This window comes from Dendrobium catenatum, unplaced genomic scaffold, assembly GCF_001605985.2.
Source record: "Dendrobium catenatum unplaced genomic scaffold, ASM160598v2 fragScaff_scaffold_156, whole genome shotgun sequence".
Classification (NCBI taxonomy): Eukaryota; Viridiplantae; Streptophyta; class Magnoliopsida; order Asparagales; family Orchidaceae; genus Dendrobium; species Dendrobium catenatum.
In genome coordinates, this window is record NW_021318618.1 from 8,600,813 (window position 1) to 8,620,626 (window position 19,814).

General features: G+C 37.2%; 1 protein-coding gene across 12 annotated transcripts; it reads right to left on the minus strand.

The window, feature by feature from the left end:
• Positions 1-1,795: 1,795 nt before the first annotated feature.
• On the minus strand, positions 1,796-12,395 carry LOC110096998 (protein FAR1-RELATED SEQUENCE 5). Of its 12 annotated transcripts, none has more exons than XM_028692484.1 (6): positions 12,257-12,395; positions 11,815-11,923; positions 8,546-8,688; positions 8,357-8,498; positions 4,779-4,864; positions 1,796-4,550 (listed from the first exon to the last, which is right to left on the minus strand). In XM_028692484.1, the coding sequence occupies exon 6, from the start codon at positions 4,531-4,533 to the stop codon at positions 2,134-2,136; it is 2,400 nt and encodes a 799-aa protein (XP_028548317.1). In that variant the 5' UTR covers positions 4,534-4,550; positions 4,779-4,864; positions 8,357-8,498; positions 8,546-8,688; positions 11,815-11,923; positions 12,257-12,395; the 3' UTR covers positions 1,796-2,133. The 12 variants fall into 12 exon arrangements, with proteins under 12 accessions (XP_028548317.1, XP_028548305.1, XP_028548311.1 ...); XM_028692472.1 differs by having other exon boundaries at positions 8,546-8,803; XM_028692478.1 differs by having other exon boundaries at positions 8,606-8,688; positions 11,815-11,944.
• Positions 12,396-19,814: the final 7,419 nt, after the last annotated feature.

Here is a 19,814-nt window from a genome sequence, read left to right on the forward strand (position 1 = left end):
GAATCAACTAGTATTGTAGTTGATTACAAATGAGGTCCTTCCTCAGGAGAAGGCCTTAGCTTGATGTACATTTTATAGAGTACATTACATGGTGAGAATACAAAGTATCACTATTTATGTGTTTGTTTGGTCTGAAGGACTGTAGTCGGTGGGTGACATAAGTCGGAAGGACCGTAGTCGGTGGGCGACGGAGGTTGGAAGGACTGTAGTCAGCGGGCAACGGAGGTTGGAAGGACTGTAGTCTCGAGCAGGAGTTATTCCCTCCACCCATCATGGACCGTTCGTCAGACGAGACGAATCCAACAAGCTCAAGATCGCTGAATTCCGATATTATTATGACCTTCAAATGTCTGGCGAACGATCCATGATCAAGGGATTCAATATCGGCCGTCCATTCAAACCACTCTACAATTTCCCTTGATCCTCCTCCTATTTACAGACCATGTCACTCTAGAAATCTATAAACATACCCCTCATTTCTCTTGTGGGGGTGAGCCAAAGCAAGGTGAAGGACCTAAGCAAGAAACAAGAAGCAAGAAGAAGGTAGGGGAAGAGAAGGAGAAGAAAAGAATAGGAGGGAATAACAACTCCTCGACCACCGCCAGAGTTCTGCCCAACGCCGGAATTCTGTCGGACTTCCGAACAACGCTAGAGTTCTGCTCGACTCCAGAATTCTGCCAGACCTCAAAGTGACATGGGAATTCCGCCCGACTTCCAAGTAATGTCGGAGTTTCACCAAAGCTCCAAGTAACATCGAAGTTCTCCCCGAATATCATCTAACGTCGGAGTTCTCCTCGGCCACCAACTGACGTCAGACTTCTACCCGACGTCGGACCTCTACTCTTCGCCAAATTTCTACCTGACGCTGGACTTCTGCTAATTGTCGGACTTTCACCAGACATCTATCTGATGTTGGATTTATGCCCATTAATGGACTTCTACCAGACGCCATCTTTCTGACCTCCGTCGTCAGACTACAGTGCTTCCGACCCCCGTTGCCCGCCAATTACGGTCCTTCTGACTTACGTCACCCACCGACGATAGTCCTTCAGACCTCCGTCGCCCGCCGACTATGGTATTTCTAACTTATGTCGCCCGCCGACTAATGTCTTTCTAACTTACGTCGCCCACCGACTACAGTGCTTCCGACCTCCGTCACCCTCCGACTATGGTCCTTCTGACTTACATCGCCTGCCGACTACAGTCCTTTCAACCTCCGTCGTCCACCGACTACGGTTCTTCCGACTTACGTCGCCCACCAACTACAATCCTTCAGACCAAACAAACACATTAATAGTGATATTTTGTATTCTCACCATATAATGTACTCTATAAAATGCACATCAAGCTAAAGCCTTCCCTTGAGAAAGGACCTCATTTGTAATCAACTACAATACTAGTGGATTCATTTAAACTGTGATAGGCCCCGTGATTTTTCCCCCTTTTTTCAAGGGTTTTCCACATAAAAATCTTGGTGTCTTTAGTGGATGACGCGCACTCTCTCTTATCTAATTGCGTGCCGGATTTTTGTACAACGCTAAGACATTAAACTTTATATTTCTCTACCGCCGCGAATACTCCTGGACGCAACAAACCTGATATCTTTGTAAAATATTGCATTCTATATCCTAGCAGTGGTAAACAAACTTGAACCACGCAAAGAACTGCACCATTTGCAGAAATCCTGTCCTAATCAACCAGTGCTGAATCGGTTCAAGGATTTTTCCCCGGTGTTAGTTTTCAGATAGTCTGGTTTTCCTAATGTCATAATTGCAGCAAAAGCACCAAGAAGATAAACATGAAACAGAAGTGCACTCAAAATAGGTTGAACCGCAAAACTGCTTACAAATTAACAACTATTATACAAACTACACCTAAAGAAAAAGCACAAAAGTCAAGCTCGAGTTAGCTTATATTTTAATAGTGCAGCTTTCTAACAAAGGTTGTCATAATACTTTGAAAAAATGGAATAAGATTGGCCGCGGTTTCCAAAAAAAAAAAAAACAAAGAAAATGCGACATCTCGCTTTTTGGATGCGAAAGTGACCAGTAAATGGAAGTAGAGGATCGGCCCAAGTGAATATATCTATATATATATTCTGATAAAAAATGGAGAAACCGCCACAAGCACAAATCACATTGCACACCTGCTGGCAATATCCTTTTTAGCTGCAAGAACCTCCGAAAAAGCAATTTGAAGTGCCTGCTTTGCAATATTAAAAGCATCTAGAGATGTTGATCCTTCCTTTGCAAACCTAATGACATTACAAACAAGATCACTGTACCTGGCACATTCATCCAATACAAAACCATTCTTCGCATCTTTTGTCCACCGTTTTAAGATATAGTGCTCAGGCAGCACGCGAACATCAACAGTTAAGTAAACTCTCAAGATATGCCTGCATAAAATGCCAGACCTCTCGAATTTGCAACAACTACAACTTGTCCTCTCCTCAGACGAATCATGGGTCACAATACAAGCGCACACATCTTCAACTTTTGTGACATTATATTTGCTGATCACCCCATCCTCGATTCTATCAGCAAAATAACCCAGAGATTCTACGAACTCGTCCTGAAAAACATCAAATACTGTCCTTGTGTATATTTCTGCGGCTTGTTTCAACATACTTGATGGAGTTTTTAATGTAGGTCTGGTACATGATGAAGCAAAATCCTCAAGTGCCTCTCTTTCGTACCAAACAGCCATCGCCTGATCGAGGATACTGATGAAGAACTGCAAGGACGTCTTTCTGTTGAAGTATTTTTCAAAGAACGTACTCAAACTCTCTGGTTTTTCAGCTAAAGATATATCTGCTGTAAAAGTGTCTTTGTGGTAGACTGGGGCCCATTTGTGGCGAGTGTTGTGCAGGCATTGTAGCCAAGAGTTCTCACCCCGGTCATATTTATCCAGAATAGACTTCCACTGCAGCTCGAACACTTGAACAGTTTCCGGCTCATCAATGCACTTCAAAAATTCTATCTCAAAGCTAGCCTCCAAGCTACCAAGCATGAAATATAGATTGGACAGTTTTTCCCTGCATTTTCTTAAAATATGGTCTCGACTGAGTCTGTGACGGGCCTCTGGGAACACACTTGAAATTGCTGCAGTCATTGCTTCATGATGATCAGTAATTAATGAAATTGGAGTTCGTCCACACATAGCTACAAGCCAGTTTTCAAAGAGCCAGATAAAAGATGCCTCAGTCTCGTCTGTCAGCAAGGCAAACCCAAAAGCTACCGACTGACAGTGGTGATTAATCCCAGTGAACATGACAAAAGGCATCATGCTTTTATTCTCCTTGCACGAAGTATCAACTGTTACAGCATCACCAAAACAATAATAAGCCATCTTAGCTTTTGCATCAGCCCAAAATACATTTATTAGGCGATTACTTTTATCAACTTGAAAGGCATAAAAGAATGCAGGACTCTCAGCCTGCATCTTCTTAAAAGACTCCAATAAAAACTGGGTCTCCTCAAATCCAAAGGCATTGTGATAAGTATTAGTTAAATCAGTTCTTGACCCCTGATCATTTGAAGAAAGACTATCTAAGCCTACAAATTTATCTCCAAAACTTGGCTTTGAGCTTGTTAGTGCTGCAGATTTTTCAAGATTAACAGCACCACTTTTTGCAAGAACAACTACTTCACTTTGAGATTGGATGTAGTGTACTTTCCCAGGTGCAATAACAAGGTCATGAGTATGATCTGTGACAAGTTTGGAAACAATCCATCGATCAGAATCCTTTTTTATCACCTCAAACATAGCTTTGCACCCTTCTCTCGTAGGAGTCCGGTTTCTTTTCTTCTTACTCTCATCAAAAGTCTCTTCAAATGGGGTAAAGCCCTCTTTGGTGCATACAAAACGGCGCATAACAAAGGACTCATCCCGTGTTGACCGACGTGAAAGTCTAATCCGGACATCAAACCCAATCCGAACTGCATATGCATAATAAAACATTTGTGCAGCTTCATGAGATGAAAACTCCATTCCAACAAATGGTTCCATGCCAGCATATTCTTCAGGTGCAACGTATCTTACACGACTTGGTGCTGCTACGACATGATTATGTTCCTTGACAAGCTTAGTAACAACCCACCTTCCATAATATTTTTGAATAACTTCAATCATAGCATTGCAACCTTCTCTAATGGTTGCACGCTTTCTCTTTTTCTTACCATCTTCATAATTGCCCTTTTTCATGTGAAAACCTTCCTTGGAACACACAAAACGTCTCATGATAATGGATTCATCATTTCTTGAACGCCGAGACTTGCTGATGCGCACAGAGAACCCAACACGACTAGCATATGACATGTAGGATTCCTTTGCAGCTTCTTCAGATTCAAACTCCATGCCAATGAATGGTTCAATATTTTCCGAGGCTTCTTCATGAGAAGGGAGAAGACTTTCAGAATCATTGAAATGACTGCTGACCTCCATTGCCAAGTGATGTTCCATGTTCTCATTGTTGAGGTCCACATGATTATCTCTAAGGGAGCCCTCATCTTCACTGGAGGTGCTCTCCATGAATTAGAGATCAGGACCTGCAAAGATTGGTTACAAGTTATCTACCAGATAATCACAGAAATAAAAAATTGGAGAAGGAACAAATGCATCATAATGATACATTGAAAGAAGAACTAGACACTCAAATTCTTGGATTTCTTGGATTTCATTTCCATGAATTGATTATATTTACCAAATGTTGAATCAAATCATCCAATATTATCCATAGAAAGATACCAAAACTATACAAGAGATGGGGATCAAACCTAAAGAGTGGGATGGAAGAGAAGAAATGTTGAGTCTAGTAGATTCTCCTTGATTGAATTGATTTACAGAAGATCCACTTGAAGCCCTTACAAGGAAAAAGGTGAATCAAACCAAGTTATAGAGATGAAGTAGATAGAGGGGGAGAGAGAGATTGTTGAAACGACTTTAAGATAGAACATGAAAAAGACCAACAAGATAGAGTTTCGATCAAAACATGAGATTATCTAATTTATATGCTTGACTAGCAGCTCCCAATTTATAAGTGATGTGAAAAGTTAGCGATACATGATCGGATACATGATATGATCATACATAAAATATGACTTAGACATGGCGTGACTAGTTGTGTAGTGGGCAAATATGTTATATAGTTAACTTCTAGCTAGTAACTTTGAACAATGATTAGATTGACAGTAAGTACCCCTAAGAACTACTTTGAGAGCAAAATGTTCGATGATTATTCTTCTAGGTTCTCTAGAAAGCACCCCAGCGATGGAGTTAAAATCAAAATACCTTCGAAGGTAGGGACAAGCGAAGAATAAGCACTCCATGATCTTAGCAAAAGAGATTAATAATTCTTTTGCAGATTCAAAGTTTAACACTCCCCCAAGTATGGCTCTAGTCTCAAAGAGTGAGAAGGATTGTTGTCTAAGACAATTATGTCTTTTATTGTCTCGAAGGTCTCAAGACCATGTCCTCTAGACATCGAGTCAAAGCACTTACTTCTAGACGAATTTGACTACCTTAAGGTAGAATGCCCAAGATTGCAACAAATATCCATAAACAATGAGAGACCAACGTCTCGTAGGGTAACTAACCGTCGCATGATGTTGAGAGTTTGGCCACTTTGAGGGTGTTTGCGAATTGACAAACAAATATGGCAATGTAGATTGTTATGGCATTCAGTATGATTAATTTGTCTATTGTTGGTCGCCCACCTTTAAGTTATCAACAGTGCAATTTAGCCTTCAATCTCTAACAATCACTAGAAAAATTATAAAGGAGCCCACAAGTGGGAGTATTCTCAATTGTATTTGACCAATACTGGTTTAAAAATGATATTAAAAGTTATATTAACAAAAATCCTTAGGCCAATCAGACTATTGTTGATATGATAATTAACAAACATCATCATAGTGACTGTGATGTTCTTGGAAGGATTCCTGGCTACTATTAATTCAAAATTGGTGAAGGCCATTGGAAAATCTGAAGAATTTTTCGATCTAGAGCTAGAATGCAACTTGCACATCCTAAACACAACTTGAGGCTTGTATGCCTCAATGCTTCAGCTTTAGCTCTTTTGAGAATCATAGAATGATGCCTACCATATGCATGGCCAATGGTGGCGCATCACCACTTTTATTTTCTTTAATCAGCACTTTGTAAACTCGTCATTATTGGTCAGTACTAATGTATTATTTCATACTTTTCACACAAATAAATTCCTTAACTAGGCCTCAAGGTGGAAACAATTCTTATATCATGATTGTGGTCCTTATGAAATATGTAGTGCTTCGATCACAGGCAATCAATGTTATGGGAATAGATGGAGATCTACAGAAATACTCCTTGTTGCGTGCAATGTCTAAAATCTTCGCCAACAACATTTGAAGAAGAGCTTATGTTGGATTCCTCATGTTAAGGGGCAACCTATCCCTTTTCACAAGGTTCACAATAGGCAACCCCTAATCTTGCTTCTCGAAGTAGTACCTTCAGTGCTGCTACTAGTACTGGCAAAGGTGCAGCTTCTTGACCAACCTATCTTGATTCTTGTGTGACATTTTTTGTTGAAATTAGAGGTGTAATCGAAAGACCCTACATGTCTGCAATGAAGCATGCAAGTTGAAGTTGTAGTCATGCGGCACTCCTCCCAATGATGTGATTATTCGCCAACTAGAGCAATTCAACCAAAGAATTAAACCACTTGAGTGTAGCGAAAAGGACCTTCCTAAATACTTTGAGTGATGTTGGGGCAACAACAGGCTCCAATTCTAGGATATCAAGCACTTTCATTAAAGGCAAATCATGATGTGACAGGGTGATTAGTCAGGCTCCTATTGCATGTTCAACAAAGCCTGATAACTCTTCAGCAACTAAACACTAAAGAAATGCATTTATGAAATAATATTTAAAGTCGACAAATGAGATAATGCTCCCCAAATGAAGAAGAGAGAACTATCGCAGCAGTGCATCCATGGAAGTGGTGAAAAGGAGCCAACACTTCAACACGTTGTTGATAGTGGGTGGGAGACGTTTGATTCAAAACAAGCAACATAGTCAACCATGCCTGACTTCCCCTTATAGGTGTGGCGATGGGAAAGAAACTTTGCCATACTCTCCACATGGAGGCAAGCTTGCCATCAGAAAGAGCTAGAACAGCAAATCCAAAGCCGAGCTTCGAATGGTGCATTGGAGAGATGGTTAACTAGCACTCTCAAGGGGAATGAGCAAAGGAAGCAGCTTGAGCAAAGCCCTTGGAGATCTCCTGGATCAGTATTCTATAATTTCTTGAAAGTCATATGGTCATTAGGTCGCTAGTTATGCCAGACCTTTCCTTATCTTCTCTATAGTTTGGTTCTTTATCATTGGCATTTCCACTATAACAGCACCTAAGAGGATATATAATTCAACTTTTACTATGAAATGACACAGATCATACTGCAGATATGGATTGAGCCTGAATAGTAAGAGAAAAAAGAGATTTTGTTGAGTATAAAAGATTATCCTTAATTAGATTGATTTATAGAAAGCCTGATTGAATCCCCTAGACATAAAATGGCAATTAAAACTAAGTTACAGAGATAATTCTAATGGAGATAGAATTTGAGGTAATTAAGAGAGAAACTGAGAGAGGCCAGTGATATAGAATTTTGGCTAAAAGTACAATATCATTATATATTTTTGCTTGACCTATGAACGCTATATATAGGGATAAAAAGTTGGCAATACATCATTTCTGCATAGTATGCCTACATAGAAAATATATATAACCTGGGCTCAATGTAGCTAACTTTATAAAGAATGAGTTAACTTTTTGTAGTTGGCTCCTAGTCTAGAATTTCATATGAGTTTCAACTTGAGGACAAGTACCTTGTCGAGTTATTTAAGTGATAAGCCTAAGTATATGAGCGCCTTCGTGAGTCAAACAAGTTCAGGACGTCAATATTGAGGGTAGAATAAGGTTGATACTTGGTTGACATTACGCATTGGGTGACTTCATGCTTGGTGAGTTCCGAGTTGCAAGAGGTTCAAATCAGTGACAAGTATAACTTAGTTCAGGCTCTCCAAAAGACTTGATTGACCTGATTAAGGCAACTATGGGTTTACACCACCTACACTTTGTGGCATCACAAAAGGGAAGAGGAAGATGGGAATCAATAGTAAACTGTGATCTGCACGAATTTCAATTTAATTTATGCCAATAACGAATCTTCCAAACAAAATATGCATTAATGAGAATGGTACAAAACGAAGAGCATGAGAAATGAACCCTGGTGAAACTTCCTAGCAGGTCAACATTTGGCCATTCCTTTGCAATAAGCTCAAACTAAGCTCCTAAACAATAATGAAGCCATACCATGAAGCTATATCTAAAGTGAGCTTCACGCCCTCCACCATCACAGTCCTCATATTTTCTTCTCGGTTTTCAGATTTTACCAGTACCAGCTCTGCGTGTTTAAATATGTGCAGGATAGCAGAACCTGGAGCGAACAAAGATCCTGTTTCATAGAGAATAGTGAGGAATGAAAAGCAATTGGAAATTCACCTTGAGCAGGAGGGGCTGGGAGCACTGGCAGTGCTGCCCAACGTGCTACAAACCACGCACAAGGAGGAGCTCCACCATCCTACAGGTTACTGACACATCGACGAAAGGATGATTTTGTCGATGACAAGTTCGAAACCAGGCACCTAGGGCAAAATGGAATTGATTTGCGTTATTTTTTATCCCCTCGGTTTGCTGTGTGCTGGAGCGAATATTGAACCGGATACACCGGTTTGGGTTGAACATTGGTAGAATGACTTCCTAGGCCGTAGAATCAAGACAAAAAAATAATCAAATAAAAACATTTTTTTCTATTTTTCCAACCACAAAAGCGATGACAAAATTTTTTTCAAATGAAACTCAAGTGCTACGTGTAACATATTTGACCAATATATTTATTTGCATTTTAACCGATGTTATTGCATTAATCGATATCACTAATAGAATTCTAAGTTATGGTTGAAGTGAAGGAAAATTTTTATAAGATAGTAGCGAGACCTACATTGTTTTATGGTGGAGAATGTTGGGCATTAAAAAAGAAGCATAAAATTAATTGTTTAAGAGATTTGAAAGCTAAGGTGGATGAGTGCTTCACACTATGAGGTCTCACTGCCTGTGATTGGGAAGAATGTCATTAAAAGAACAGCTCACAACATTAGATAGACATGGATAAAGATAAAAGAAATGGCCAGAGCTTGAAGAACGTAGGCAATTTGCAGAGAATGTAACAAAATCCACTACCAATAATCCATGGTACAAACTGGCTAATCGAGAAAGAATTCCCTCAACAGGTTTATAAAGTGTGTTTACTGGATGTTCCTCAAAAATCTAATAAGTCTCTATATTACAGTCTACCGTCTATCATAAAAGAGTTCACAATATCATATGTATTCTTATATGAAAAGTAAGACTATGCTGAATGAAACATACTGTGTTTTCCCATTGGATACATACACCTATGAACTTGAAAATGCAAAATGAGTATATATGTGAAGGTTGGAGTAGCTCCAGTCGTTTTAAATAAATTTTATTTTATTCATGTTGTTTTAAAAATTGGAAGGCGGGCCAAACCTTAGAACTTTGAAGACCATTTAGAATCATGATTACAGAACAACAGAAGGCTCACGGCTGACATCTCCTTCTTCAAGAAGGCTCGCGGAGCGGTTTTTTTTCATTTTTAAGGGAAAAAACTAAAACAAGCAGTACACATAATAAAAGCAACAGACTAACATCTCCTTCTTCAAGAACAATACCGTCTTCTTCCCTTTTTTTTTCGGGCGGGCGTACTTCTACACCGCAAGCGAGCGTTTTCTCCACAGTCGGCTTACAAGCGACAACTCTTTCGATTTTTCTTCTTGAGCTCTCGAGCCTGAGAGAAAATGAATTAGTTGAGCTCGTCCTTTGAGCTCGACACGAGCTTGAGTTCGAGCTGCCCTTTTGAGTGACGAGTCGAGCTCAAGTTTGCCGCTACTCGAGCTTGACTCGACTCATTTACACCCCTAATGGTAGATAAGACTAGAGAGAGTCGTCTTAGATGGTTTGGTCATATTAAATGTCAACCTTCTGATTACCCTTATTAGGAGAGTAGATGTATTAGATCTGACCTATGTTAAGAAATGTAGAGTTATACCTAAAAAAATTTGGTTAGAAAGTATTAGACATGACATTTTGTTATTAGATTTAAATGAGAATTTGACTCTTACTAAGACACAATGGAAAAGAAGGATTCATGTAGCTAACCCCGGTTAGCGGGATAAAAATTTGTCATTGTTGTATTATATTCACAAAAATATTACTGATTTTATTTAAAGTATGTACAACCTATTTATTACTTAATACAACATCAAAAATTGCCTTAATTGGGAATGAATATCTAGACATTAAATTGGAAACTTTCAAACTCTAATTTCAGCAAACTTATGGTCAAACTAAACATCCCCCAACGACACAACAAATGATCAAATCCAAGCCTGAATGAGCTCAAATCAAGATCTAGAAGTGTAATAACCCAATTTTTACATGATTAAAAACTATTAATGCACTGTAAATAACCTCATGGAAATTTCTACTTGTATGAAAATATGCAAGGAGCACTACGGCATTGTTCTTATAAGGCACAGTGGTGTCTGCTTCTCAGGTTTGAAGTAATTAAGGGGAGCGTTGCGATACTGGGTTTGAAATTTTATTTTTTAAAATATTCTAATCCATTACCCCAATTCTTAAGTACCTAAGTCATATTCCTAAGCCTTATTCAGTTGCATGGCCAGGAAGGAAAAAAAGAGAAAAGGGCGTAAAGGAAGAAGAAAGAGAGGAGAGAGATGAGAGAGAAAGCCTCTTCCAGGTGGTTCATGTTCATTCTTCTAGTTGCAAAAAATATTCTTATTGTAATATGTAACCTGAATCCTATTTTTGTTTCCAATTATTTTAAGTTTTAGTTCTCTATCTCTCTCAAATCTATTTAAAATATATTATCTTCTAATTTAATAAACTTTTATAGCATAACTTTTATTGTATGATAGATATGATTATCCTAAGCATTTTGATATGATTAAGTTGAAATTCCATTGGTTAGCCTTGCATGTACAACCTTTAACTGAAATGATCAAGATAAAAGCATATATAAAATAAGTAGAAATTATTGCATTTAATATGGATGTGACACACATAGCATGCGTACTAAAGTAGTGCATTGGGTATAACATACATTTGATACAACTTATATGAAATGCATGTATATTGACATGAGTATACTACTGATAAGATGTGTATATTGATAGCATAGAATAATGCTCACATGTTAATTGCACTAAAAATCTATATAATACATGATGCATGTAATATTATTATGATATGGCATATATGTGCAATTGTAAGAAAGGTTGGCTACTTATAAACTGATTTAGGTTGGTTGGAGCAAGATACCCTTTATAGGAAGGAGGGTCGATGAACTTTACTTTAAATTATAAGTCTATGGTATAATCTCAATATAAAAGACAAGACATAAGATATACGATATAAGATAGGGAGCTATAAGTGAACAGGCGATGGGTAGGAGTGAAAACTCTTACAAAATAACCACTTGACACACTGATACAGGACAACATCACAATTTATTCCTCTAGTTGTTGGCTTCATAATAACATCACAATTATCAAAAAGAAATAATAAATATAAAAATTATAGATTACAGATTTCAAAATTTATATATTTGCTATTTAATACCATTACACAAAATCTACAAAAATGGATGAACAACTTTGAAATTAAATTACCTTATTGAACATGAGAGACAGCTTGAAGCCCTCATAATCAATGCTTGAAAAACTCTGTAGATTGAAGGCAACATTTTCTCCAAAGGCAAAACATTGCAATGACCTTCCCCTAAAGTAGAAGATATTACCCCTGTGAGAAATATAACAAGAGAAAAACTTGTTGAGTTTCACAAAAAAATGATAAGTAAACCATTTTATATAGAAGGCAAGGCCCATGACGCAAAGGGGCTGTTTGGATGCAGAATTTAGGCCGGATTTGAAGCGGATTTGAGCTAAATACAGCCAAACGGCCAAAAATGCAAAACAAAATCTCACGGTAAATCAAAACCGCGTTTGATGGAAAATTCCCTCTTTTCGTGTTAAATCCCGGATTTACGAAATCCTTTGGTTCGGCGGATTTAGGGGATTTAGCCGAAGAAGGGCGCGAAAGGGAGAAAGTTACCTTCACAGCAAGCGAGCTCCCGTTGTTGCTTCCGATAAAAAAACGTCGTAACTTCCGATCCAACAGTAAGGGAACGTCGTCGAAGGAGCGAAGACTGCGAAGTCGACCAGCGACGAAGAAAAAACTCTACACTCATGAGAAGCAACGAAGCCGAACGAAATAGAGAAGAAGGGAAAAGTAAAACCTAGACTTATTGTTGGATAAGATTACTTAATTAATATAATTTAAAATATTAATAATTAAGTAAAACTAATTAAATAATATTAAATAGATAGTTAAATTATTAATAAAATTATTAGTTAAATACTTAGTTATTTTAAAATAATTAATAGGATTAAATATGATTTTAAATGAAAATAATTATTATAAAATAGGGGATTTACATGCATGCCACTTTATTATATGCATATTACATATTTAACATCCAAAAGTTAAATATTACAATCTCACCATTCAAATACTAATTTTATAACATTAATACCACTCTGTCTTCTAAATCCACACTCCGTCTCTTCCTTCGGGCGTTACCTGTTCTTTCCGCACGAGAACTCCCTCTTCCCACCATTAGTTGTTCATATATTACCATTACCAAGGAGATTTGTAGGAGGAAAGCATTATAATTGAAGGATGGTAGAGGTGAAAAACTTCTCAAATCAAAAGCTCCATTCACATTAACTTTAGAGCAAAAACGAACAATTTGTGAATGAGTGAAAACCCTACGAGTACCTAATGGATATTCTTCCAATCTAAGCAGGTGTGTTGACATAAGGTCAGGGAGATTATTCGGATTGAAAAGTAATGATTGTTACATCTTCATGCAATGTCTACTACAAACTGCTTTTAGTTATCTACAAGATCAAATTTTAAAGTCCTTGATCGAGCTAAGTGTATTCTTTAAAGATTTATGCTCTTCTAAACTAAACGTAGAGAACTTAATTCTTATAGAGCAGCAAATTCCTTTCATTATGTGTCAACTTGAAAAAATATTTCCTCCAGAATTTTTTGACTCTATGGAGCATCTAGATACATTTACCATATGAGGCTATGGTTGGTGGACCTGTTCAATATCAGTGGATATATCCTTTTGAGAGATATTTAAATAAACGTAAGAAGACTGCTAAGAATAAAGCACGTCCCGAAGGCTCTAAATGTGAAATATATTTAACATATGTACTAGACAACTCAGTTTTGCTCGTATTACTTTGAAACAATGTCTCAATCAGGTGAAAGTACAGCACCTCAAAATGTTGGACAATCCTTTAATATATCTGTATTCAGTGGAAGTGGTGAACCTGTAGGCGCTAGCACCGTGCGCTATTTGACCGATAAGGAGATATCAGTTATCACATTATATATCTTGCTTAACTATGATGAAGTTGAGTCATACCTCGAGTAAGTATGAGTTAATTTGTTCATTTTTTCATTATTCTTAACTTTGTTCTAAACTCGAATGTTTGTAGGAGGTTCATTGATGGTTTAAGAATGAGAAGACCAAAAGATAGTGGAGAAAGAATTCAATGCTTGGTTTACGGTATATTTTGAATAATTTGTTTTAATTAGTTAGTACTGCATGCGATAAATATGCTAATAATAATATATTGTTCATTTAAAGGTACATACTGAATACAATGATTCGTAGTATCAAGGGCTATTTGAGTTTGCTTGGGGACCAAATAGATTAGTTAAATGTTATTAAATATTTTTTGTCAATGGTTATAAATTCCAAATAAAAAATTGGTGTGAAGGTAGGAAGACATAAAATTCTGGCGTATGTGTAAGAGGGAACACCCATATAAGGGATGATTCTGAATACTACGTGGTATTACAAGAAATATTAGAGGTGGAATATCCCGGTCATAGAAATATTGTGTATCTCTTCAATTGTGAATGATTTGATCCAGTACAAAATAGAGGTACAAGAGTATATCCAATTTACGGTATAACAGAAGTAAAGCGGGGTAGGAGATATGCAAAGTTTGACCCATTCATCATTGCTAGTTAGGCAAGTCAAGTCTATTATGCTAACTATTCAAGCAAATTATGAGGCAAACATGATTGGCTGGTAGTTATGAAGATAAAACCAAGTGGAGTAATTAAGAAAACCACTTCAATACCATAAGCACATCATGAAGAGTTTATGTCAATTTTAAAAAATCTTCCAATCAATGTAGATGACCAAATTCGAATTAATGAGAGCGAGTTGCAGTTAGAAGAGGTAGATTTAACCATAGATGAAAGTAATGACGAATCTGATAGTGCTGAAAATATATTATCATATAAAAGTGAATCAACAAATGATGAGTTAACATAAGATAAATTTAAATTTTTTGTTACTTCACTGCATTTATTTTATTGTTACTGTACTGCATTTTATTTTATTGTTACTGCAGTGTTATTTTATATTATATTTTTGTTATAACTCATGTTTTTAATATTTCTTATTTTTTTCTGCGCAAATGGCTTCAGGTGAAGAGCCTAGCAGATGATTGATCAAAAATATTTTTAATAGGCGCACCAAGAAGATCGCTATAGCTGGACCACCTAGGTCAGTACGTACTGAGGGGACCACTTCGTCTCAGCCTGCTACATAGTCTCAGCATGCTACACATACTCAGCCTACCACTCTGCCTTTACCCACTCCTGGAGCTAGTAGCCTGCAGTTCTACTCACTAGACCCCTGATTTCCTTCACAAGATCCCACGCAGAGTACTCCTTTCTACTCATATTACCCACCCCCACCTTATGCTGGTGCCCCTCTTACTTATCCATATCCACCATATGTTCCCCCATATTATCCCCCACGACCCCCTCAGCCAGCTATAGGTTGATCTTCGACACCAGCTGCACAAGAGCAGGCGATAGATGGTCGAATGTTGATAGCAAGTGATGGTGACACGTATGTAAATTCTTTTTTATTTAAGCTAACGAACATATTTATTTTATATTATATATTTTTCTCACATAACCTTTTTTGTAGGTCTACCCATCAAGACAACCAACACATAAAATATGAGACATCATACGGAGCAGATTTGACGCTCCTTATGTTTCTTGGAAGAAAGTTCCGAAAGAAGTCCGAAAAATGTGGTTTAGAGAGTTTGAGGTATTTTTGGGTATTATTTTTTATGTTATGTCTAATTAAATAATTTTCTTTTTTACTTAAGCTAACAAACATATATATTTTATATTGTATGTTTTTTAATGCAGAAAGATTTTTGTTGGCTGCCCCAGCACAATGATAAAATTAGAAAGAATTTTGAGAAGCGTGGGTTAACTCGAAAGCGTGACATGTTCACAGACATTAGAAAGTCTGACGAGCGACCATTATGGATTGGAGAGACTATATGGGCTGAGTTGAACACTGCTTGGTGCAGCGCAGAGTATAGCATAAGGAGGGATAAAAATCGACAAAATAGAGCTCATATTGGGGGCTTGGGTAGTTCCCTTCATACTGGAGGCTCCATTCCACATACTAAGCACAGATGATATTTGGTAATGAATTTTAAAAGTTTTTTTAAAATTTTTCTTTAATAGAAATATTAATGGAATTCTCTTACAGAAAGAGATGCTGGGTAGAGAACCAACTAGTGTGGAATTGCATAGTCACACTCATAAACGATAAGAGGATCAACAATAGATTGATGAGCGAGCAAGAAAAGCCTATGTAAGTATATGTGTTTAATAATTTCTATTTTTAGTCTCAATTATATATATTCTACATTCACAGGAGGAGTATATATGGTTTCAAGAGGGTCAGGTCGTAGCAGGTGAGGGTTCTTCTGGGGGCTTTATGGATTATTCTGAGTACCGCATCTGGTCACAAGCCATTGGAGGAATGCAATATGGCAGGATTTATAGTTTAGGTTCGCAAACTCAGGCATACCAGGGGATGACCTCTACTGGATTCAGCTTCACAGCAAGTTCACATGAGGCCTTACATAGTCAACAAATAACTGCCCTTTAAGTGGAGCTAGAACAAGTAAGAAAATCACAAGCTGATTGGCAAGTTCAGTTGCAAGCACAGATATAAATGCAGATGCAGGAGCAACACAATTAGTTGTTGGATGAAATGCGTAAAATGAGGGAGCAGTTGAGTGGAAAAGAGGTAGCTCCATCTAAGGATGAGTCCACGGATTTAGAGTAGTTTAGTTTTTTTAATGTCATATGAACTTGTTTAATTTTTTGAATCTATGTTATTGAACAATCATTGATATTTTTAATATTAGTTGGTTGATGCTATTGAATAATATGTGTTAATAGACATTTATATTTTTAAGTATTTGTTGAAGTTCTTGAGATTTGTGATGTGTAGATATGTGTTGTGGAACTATTATTGTATGTATTTGTATATGTTTGTAGGTGTGAAAATCTGATTGTTGCCTCGGAACGCAATTTTTTTTGTTATTGCTACAGGTTTCTAGCAGATTCGTGGTCGGTGGTTCGCTGGAAATGACGATACAACGAATATCTGTATCGTTTCCAGCATTTTATGTCTGCCAGAATTACCGGCAAAAAACACGCCGATAACAAGCTGTAGCTTTAGTTACGGCGTTCAATATGGCGTTTTATCCACTGGAGTTTCCAGCGGATAAGTACGCTGTAATTTTCATTGTATTTAACGCCGGAATAATCAGGTAATAAACACCGTTTTGTTAACCCATTTTTCATCGGTAATGCGTCGGAACGTGCGCCAAAAAAATTACCAACATCTTATATCCGTCGGAAGACATTTTCCGACGCGCACCAAACCGGCGTATGAAATTTCGACGAAAATGCGCCGGAAACCCAGTCTTTCCGTCGTATTTTATGTATTATCGGCGGATTTTGTCCACCGGTAATACCGGGTTTTCCTGTAGTTGATGTAATTCAATTTCTTATATAGATACATGATTTTTAGAATCCAATATCCATTTTAGCAGAAGAGACACATGAAATATATTATGAATTTTAGTTATATGATATATAAACTGTAAGTTATAAGCATATTTTTATCCTTTTAATGACTTCAAGTGGTCCAACATACATCGAACTCAACTTTCCTTCTTTGCCAAATCAGTTGATACCTTTCACCAGCTTGATTTTCACATATATGAAATCTCAAATATGAAATTCCATAGCCTAGTGCTTAACATCGTAATAATATTTGCCTATCTTGCATAGCTTTTAATCTATTTATGATTAGAAGGATCTTTTTAGTAGCATTATCAATTAGGGTTGACCTAATTATATTTCTTTCACTTACCTCTGTTCAAGATAAAGGGATCCTAAACTTCTTATCATATATAACTTCACTAGGGGCAATAGCTATGCTTGACTGAAAGATGTTATTATAAAAAAAATTCGATCAATGGAATATGATATTCTCAACTACCACCAAAGTTCATAACACACAATCTTAGAAAATCTTTTAGTATTTGAATAGCCCTATCAAATTATATGTAAATATATATGAAAACCAATACTGAAATGCAATTTGTGCTCAAACCTTGGTGAATACCCTTCCATAATAATGAAGTAAAACTGACACCTCTATAAAAAAATGATCACCTTTGGTATCCTAAGTAACTTGGTAATCTCATATACATACACCTATGACAATTTGTCCACTAAATCAAATTGTCGGATCCAAATAAAATAAGTAGATTTTGTAGAAGGTATACCAAGACCCAAATGACATTATGCCCTTATCTCGAGCTTGGAAAACCTATAGCAAAGTTCATAGTCACCTCTTCCTATTTCCACTCTAGAATGGGGCAATGGTTGCAAAAAAATATTCTGGTTGCTAATATTCTATTTTTACTAGCTAATAGACTTAACATTTAGAAATAAAATATGCATATTTTTCTTTAATCTAAGACATTATAACATATATTTCAGATAACCATATATTTTGTTGCTACTAGGATTAGTAATGTAAACAGAATAATGAGCCTTGTATAGAATTTCTCACATCATATTTCTAAAAATAGGAACCCACAATATGTACTTATAGAAAATAACTCCATAATCAAATGCTCTTTATTTAGATTTCTTACCCAGCATGATTTGATCGATAAACTTTAAATATTATGTATCCAATCTCTGAAATTCCTGAATCATTTCTTATAAATACAATTAAATATTCATCTGAACCATAATACTATAATCTTGATCAATAGGAGCAATTACCTCCTATTGAAGTTTTTCTATATTATGTATAAAAGATTCATTAGCAATAAGTTGAATATATGATAATCTAGAAGATTTATTGCTTAAAGCATATGTTACCATAACAACCTTACTAGAATAATACTAAATGGTCATATCATAATCTTTAATCAGCTAAAGACATCACTTATGCCTCATATTCAGATCATTCTAAGTAAATATGTACTTTAGACTCTGATGATCAATAAAGATCTCACATTTGATGTAAAAAATAGTCCTTCAGCTATAGAAAGCTAGCCTCACCACTACGGGAAAACACGCGATTACCGTCGGATTTTCCGGCGGAAAATTTTGCGCCAGTACGAACGGCGCAGGTAACGGCGGAATATTCCTAAATATTGCGACGGAGACCTTACGACGTATTTGCTGGCGCAAGATACGACGAAAAACTTCCGGCGTCCCATGCGCCGGTCTATGCGTCGGTCTATGCGTCGGTAAAACGAGCTCTGAACTAGTTCTGTCGCACGTTACGGTGGAAACATACCGGCGTAAATTACCGACGGATATTGCGCCGGCGTATTTAAACTCAACGACTTATTGCCGGCGCTAATTGCGTAAGCAATGGTTCCGGCGTTTACCCCGCCGGAACGTCCGCCGGTGAAAGCCCTATTTTTCGACACCGAGCCCCTCTGGCCGCTCATTCGTTTCCTTCCGTTCTCTCATCTCGCGTGTTTCGCCCGTCGTTGTCTGTCACTCGCTGTGGATTGACATCGCCGACGATCACCGGACTTTGCCGAGCATCCTTTCCTCTCTTTCCTGCTCGCGCGCCGCCGAGGGTCGCTCTTCGCCGATGGAAGGTATTTTGTTTTGTTTTTTTTTTTCCTATTTCGGTTTGATTACATATATGATCAGCCTTAAGTCCATATCTTTTTGCTTTAGTCATGGATGTTCTCACTAGACATTTGCTAGAGGATGTACCTTGATGCATGCTTTTTATTGATGATATTCTTCTTGTTGATGAAACTATAGAGGGAGTTGAAGGTAAACTTGGATTATGGAGATCAACATTAGAGACTAAAGTTTTTTGGAGTAGATCTAAAATGGATTATATGAAGTGCTTTTCGATTGAGTAGATCTAAAACGGATTATATGAAGTACAATTTTAGTAGTAATAGACCTAGTGAGAAGATTGTGACTTTGAGCGATCAAGTCATTAATAAGATAACACATTTTAAATATCTTGAATCTATTATTCAGAGTGATGGTGAAATAGATGTGGATATTATCAAAAGAATTCAAGTTGGATGGTTGAAGCCGAATGTTGGCCACTAAAAAAGAAGCATAACACTAAGTTAAATGTGGCAGAGATGAGGATGCTTAGGTGGATGAGTGGCTTGACCCTTAGAGATAG

Coding starts and splice junctions, on each gene's coding strand:
- LOC110096998 (XM_020823549.2), bottom strand. CDS start 4,533: ATGGAGAGCACCTCCAGTGAAGATGAGGGCTCCCTTAGAGATAATCAT.